Source organism: Primulina huaijiensis, unplaced genomic scaffold (assembly GCF_012295235.1).
Source record: "Primulina huaijiensis isolate GDHJ02 unplaced genomic scaffold, ASM1229523v2 scaffold208112, whole genome shotgun sequence".
In the NCBI taxonomy this organism is placed as follows: domain Eukaryota; kingdom Viridiplantae; phylum Streptophyta; class Magnoliopsida; order Lamiales; family Gesneriaceae; genus Primulina; species Primulina huaijiensis.
This window is the reverse complement of record NW_027355137.1, coordinates 1-5,817: the sequence shown is the minus strand read 5'-3', so window position 1 is coordinate 5,817 and position 5,817 is coordinate 1. Positions and strand designations below refer to the sequence as shown.

Here is a 5,817-nt window from a genome sequence, read left to right as displayed (position 1 = left end):
CAAGCCAATCCCTGGGACTCTTGGATGCAATCACGGGCATTTTTCCCGTACTGCCCACAAGCTCCCTTAAGTTGTCAACTTTATTCTCACGCCCAGTACCACTGTATCTCTTATCCGCTTCCTTGAGTTTCTGCTTAAACCTCTGCCTGTTGCCAGAGAAATTTCGCTCTTGCTGTTTTGCCTGAGATGGAGGAGCTCCGTGGGGTCCAAGGTAAATATTCTCTTCTTTTCTAGGTTGCTAAATCGTGACAGATAAATTTGAAATTCATTTCTGTTACATGAACTAAAAGCTAGCTAGCTTCCAAGTGTCTGAAGATTTTTAAACAAAAAAGTGTTTACCTGAGCTGACTGCTGAGAGTCTTCTACTGCTGGAGAAACGGTTACTCTATCAAGGACATCAATTCCCAAGCTTGGAATCACAAACCCATCAGTGTCTTGCAAATTGAACAAACCAATGGTTCAGTACAGAAAGATACAACAAAATACAAAATAGAACAAGCAACTTTCTAGTCTTTGCAAAGCGTCTATGAAAGGTTTTCAATCTTCACGCTCAACAATCAGAGGGAGTAATAATTCCTAATCCCAACCACTGAGGACAACAAAAATTCCAGGAAGACAACCCACTAAGTGATTGGACAACCACTCCTGCACCTTCCACGAGTGAACCGGGCACGAGGAACATAATATGGGCCTTCGGTTACATAAACCATACTGCTGCGAGACCAACAGAGTATATCCCTTCATTTTGCTAAACGATTATTGACTATTTTGCCACCTTTTGTACATGAAGCACCACGATCTCCAGATATATTCATAGATTCACCAGTTTACACGAGCAGCATAGGTAAAGCTTTTAAAAGGAGATCCCTTTATTTCACAATTCAGGGTTGTAGAGCAAAAGTTTCATAAAAAATTTGCTAAGCTCAAAAACACTCGAGGAATGTTGCTTCAACGCATTTTTACATTATAAAGCATCACACAAAGTCACAATGCGGCAAAGTTCTTGAAGCATAGATGACCTTAGTTTTATTTTATCAACCATTATTTTTCGAAATCACGAGATACATGATGCAAATAGATTCACAAACCAGAACCGTCCATCTAAAACCCATAATATATACAAAACGAGCCAACAGAAGTAGAGGAAATCAATATACCAGACTAAAGAAAATACAGCATTCGTTAGCTGGTATAACTTCAAGCACGATAATCGAAATTCCTGATTAATGAACTTAAAAAACTATCAAACTCGATCTCCAATATACTATCAAGGCACATACACAGACACGTGCCCACATATACATACACGCCAAAACATAAGCATACATACACACATAAATAAAACAAGTAAATACCCATACAACAAAATTTAGCAAGATCTTAAATTTAACTGAAAAACACTGATAAGCAAGCAGTTCAAATTATCCTAAACTATTCAAAATAGGTATTCGTCAGTTCAAAGATGACCAAAGTGGCAAAATACAAGAAAAATGCGAGTATGCGACAGTACCCCACTCATCTTCTTCAATAGCAGGAGTGGTCTGCACTGAAGACGGGTCCATGTAATGCTGCTGTTGATCATCTATTTCATTGACCACCAATAATATCTTCGCGCAATTCACCACCCTGGATCGTGGAAAAGTTTCAAGCTTCGCTCCGGAAACGAAAAAACTATGGAAATCGAATCTCTTATTGAGAAAGTACGATTACAATCCTGAACAAAACCCTAAACCTAGAAAAATATTAGGAAGCGTTAGCCCCTGGCAATAAACGCGGCGACTTAAAAGCGGTTTCAGTATTTTACATCGTGAAGTTTCTTTTGGGCTAAATTTAATTGGGACAGTGGGTTTCTAATATATAGATAAGGCCGACCTCAATTAGTGCGGCCCATTTTGGCCCAATTAAATCAGAGATGAACTATTCAGTCAATGATCACCAACGGTCACCGGAGCGAAGTATGTGAAATTACTTCAACTGGTGAGTTCTGAATTTTTAGATTTTAGGAACTGAATGTATGGCACTTTTTCTGTTTCTGCATTTCCTTTTTTCCCCTCTAATTTGGCTTCTTTTTGCTTGCTAAATTCAGCTAATGAATGTGATGTTTGGATCTTGCTAGTGCTTGTATTTCCTCTAAGGTGAAAGTATAGTAAGAGGGCTCGTACCGTTTATAATCTATTTAGTAAAATGATGCATTTGTGCATTTTGCACGACTTTTTCAAAAATTGTGCAATGAATTTAAAGTCAGCAAAAGGATTTAGCTGAAGTCCCGGAGTTTCAGTTTACAGAGCAGATGGAGAAAAAGGATGAGGGAGACAAGAAAAATCACATTTCGAATTGAAATATGAGCCAAAAATTCCTGCGGCTCCCTCAATTGAGCGCTCTGTACTTGAACAACAATTATTTTGTTAGTTCTTTTCTTGTGTAGATACTTGTATTTAGCTTGTATTCTCTGTGACTTAGTAAGACTTCCAAGTAAAATTGAGGAAGTGAGTTTAGATCAGGAAAGAAACTAAGGGAAAACTCAAGTTTGGATCATATATTGACTTGCACTTGAAGGAACTACACACTTGATTCTAGATACCCTATTACTGGAGAGAAGGGTGCATACTGATGTAAATCTTTTAGCAAAAAACTCTTCTTTGTTCCCTTCAACAGGGCTGCATATATATTCTCGAGTCATGTTCGTAAAAACCTGTGTTAAGGCACCCGAGTAATCATCGCATGTTTATTGAGTGTTTTCCACCTATATATCAGGCTCTAAGATGAATCACTTATAATACTGGTTTCTTGTTGCACTTCTTTACTCTATTTATTCTGATTTTGGAGATACAATGCTTACCTTGACGCTCTGCTAGGTAAAATCGATCGCCCTCCAGATAAAATCTTGCTTTTCCATTGTTTTGTTTTCAGGAGGACTTAAATTGCAAAGTCGATCAAATTTTGGTGGCGCCTCATGAAATTCCTATCAAATTTGCTTGATGAAAAAACCAGGTTACATAAAAGTTGCTTTTTTTTCTTGCGATGTCATGAAATACTCGGCCTAAGTACCATTTTGTTTTTATTGGTACTCTTTGTCAAGGTTGAATTTGTTCAATCGCAGCTAGGTCCATAGCAGGATAAAGTCTTAGTATCTTGGGAATAACTTCTAGGACATACGAGTCATCATCCATAGCTTTCTTATGCAATGAATGGTAGTTCAACCATTCGATATTTCACCAATATATAGACTTAAATATTTGTTCTCCAGAACTTTTTGTTTTTGAAGTTATTACAGAAGCATTTAATCTTTATATTTTATAAAAAAATAAATATTAATCTTTGTGTAAATTTTTTGTTTCGATGATGAGAAAATACTTTGGGCAAAAAGGGTGATGGTGGAAAACTACCAATCTTTTTTTCCCATTCAAGTGAGAGCGCTCATGAATAATATAAACACGAATTGGGCAGCAGAAGATTAACGTCAAGCACAGAAGTTCAAAGAAAAGTAACTGAGACCATTCACAGAACCATACTAGCCAGAAAAAAACCAGCAAACGTTACCAGGTAAACCTAAAGATCTTGATGATTTTTCGATCACAAAATAAAATCAGGTTAGCATCCGAATGCAAGTCACAAAAGAAGCAGCAAAGTAAAAACAAAGAACTGCGATCCAAGATTTGTCGATTTACGAACAATAAATATGTGCATATACAACTTTGAACAAAAACAACATTCTTTGTGATATATACAAGCGTGATTTGACTGTACAAAATTCTGGAATTACAGAACGTGGTTAGTATTCTACATCATCTTGGTAAAATAGCAGTAAATTAACATGATACACCCAGCCAAAAATCATGGGGGTAAAGAATTACATGAAAATAAAACAAAAAAGGGGTGTAAATGATAACATCCTGTGACTTTAAATCTAACACATCAAATCCATACAGTAACATTCTCAAACTCCAGCGTCTCACACGCGCTTCAGAATTTTAGTCCATTCAATGGCCATATTTAACATAAAAACATATTTAGAGTCCAGTAACTGAAATAAAAGGTTCCGCAAGCAAATCGATTCCAGTGAAGACCGTGCCATCTCATCCTCCCTTAACTAGAAGTTTCGTGCACTATCCGCTATGCAAGAATCCAGACTTCAAATGAAAAAGGATATCCTTCCAGCTAACATCAAAAGAAAAATGTGAGACAAAAAATTGCAATACCGCGCGCATAATCTAATTATAAAGTCATATCTGTAACAAAGTTATATAGATAATAATCAGATTGTCAATAAACTCCATCCCAATGTCAGAGAGGAAATCTCCATATCGATTGCATAAAATGCACCAAGTGAATTGTAGTATATCATCAGAATATGGTGGCTGAGAAATATAATGGACAATCAAAACATTGCAATACAAAATAAGTTGAGATTTCAGATAAGCTCGATCAATCCAGAGGAATGCCGGATTTAACAGTGAAAAACTAAAACCTCATTCTACAGATAGGAGAAAAATATATGTATGTGTGCTTCGAATGTACTACCAAATAATTGTATGACTACTTTACAACGTCCACCAGAATATTTTGTTTCTCTTTTTAACCATACATATAGCTTATCGAAAGGTAGCGGAAGGGTCGATGCACTGCATCCAGATCCCTTGGGTGCAGTAATATCATATTTTTACCATCATTACAAGTGGGTGAAGAAGAGGAAATTTTGAAAAATAACCTTGGTCAAACTAATTTTTTGAAAAATAAACTCCAAGTGTATTCAAATACACTTGAGAGGGTTAGTTTCTTTTTTTCAAAAAAAAGAGTTTGGCAAGGTTATTTGCTAACTATCCTGTGAAGAATACAGCGGAAGGGTGTGAATCAAAAAGAACATGTCTTACATATAGAGCCTACAGAGTTGAAGACAACAGAAATAACTATTATCGATGTTGGTGATTACTTTATAATCATGTCAAATAGGTCCTTCAAAAACTTTCAGATCACTGAGTACTCATGCAGCAAGTGTTAACAAAGGTGCCAACACCACTTCCATGTTCATGCACCTGAATTAATCTAAAAAACACACTAAAATTACCATGAAGTATCTTATAAACCACAGCTACAATCCCAATCTCAGAACATACAGCTGCCTCAACAGGGATCTCTGGACTACAAAAACATCATCTCCAAAAAAAGTTCACTCGTGAATCTTGATTTCATTAGTCGAGCAAATAGTTGTCCACTGCCCAATGTTAAAATTTCCCTTCATTTTCCCTTTCATATAGTACAACCTATGCCAACCTCCATTTCCAACACACTAAGGCGTTAATCCCAAGGCTAGTAAACCAACTATTTGTGGCAAAAGGTAATGATGGCAGATAAATCTTTTTCAGCACATAGGAAAGAAAAGGCATTTATGCGCCAGAAGAGCTACTCATTGGAGTACTATAAATGAGGTAAACGAAAAATATAGAAGGGCTATAGTTAAATGTGAGGCAAACAAACAACCTCTACTAAGCCAGACCAAAAAATGGAACAGATGAAAATATTTACAAATTGTTCCAACTAGCATATTGAAAGAGAATGCTGAAGAGTAAAAACTTACTTGACCCTAGGATAAGCATAGCCCTTGAAAGGAATCTCAGAACATTGAAGTAAGGAAGTTTTCAACAACCACCTTTCTTCGTTGAAGTCAGGCATTCCATGAAAAAGCTAGCAAATGCTTGGAGAGATCGCAGCTAACAACATTTATTTAGGGTTCAATCATATTTTTAGACTAAATCTCAAGAAATCCTGCAGCAAATTGAGTCACTCAGAGGTGAGGCGACGCCTTTTCCCATATTCAGC

The 5,817-nt window shown here is 36.6% G+C and overlaps 1 protein-coding gene and 1 long non-coding RNA gene across 2 annotated transcripts; both read right to left on the bottom strand.

Annotated features, from left to right (window-relative positions):
- Positions 1 to 4: 4 nt before the first annotated feature.
- Positions 5 to 1,956, bottom strand: LOC140966841 (uncharacterized; the record flags this gene model as incomplete). The annotated part of the gene is made up of 3 exons (XM_073427105.1): positions 1,511 to 1,956; positions 340 to 434; positions 5 to 238 (listed from the first exon to the last, which is right to left on the bottom strand). Coding segments are annotated over exons 1-3 (381 nt in total), but the record flags the coding sequence as incomplete, so codon positions are not given.
- Positions 1,957 to 3,879: 1,923 nt separating this feature from the next.
- On the bottom strand, positions 3,880 to 5,811 carry LOC140966840 (uncharacterized). The gene is made up of 2 exons (XR_012173445.1): positions 5,576 to 5,811; positions 3,880 to 4,158 (listed from the first exon to the last, which is right to left on the bottom strand). It is a non-coding gene; the product is annotated as an uncharacterized lncRNA (long non-coding RNA).
- Positions 5,812 to 5,817: the final 6 nt, after the last annotated feature.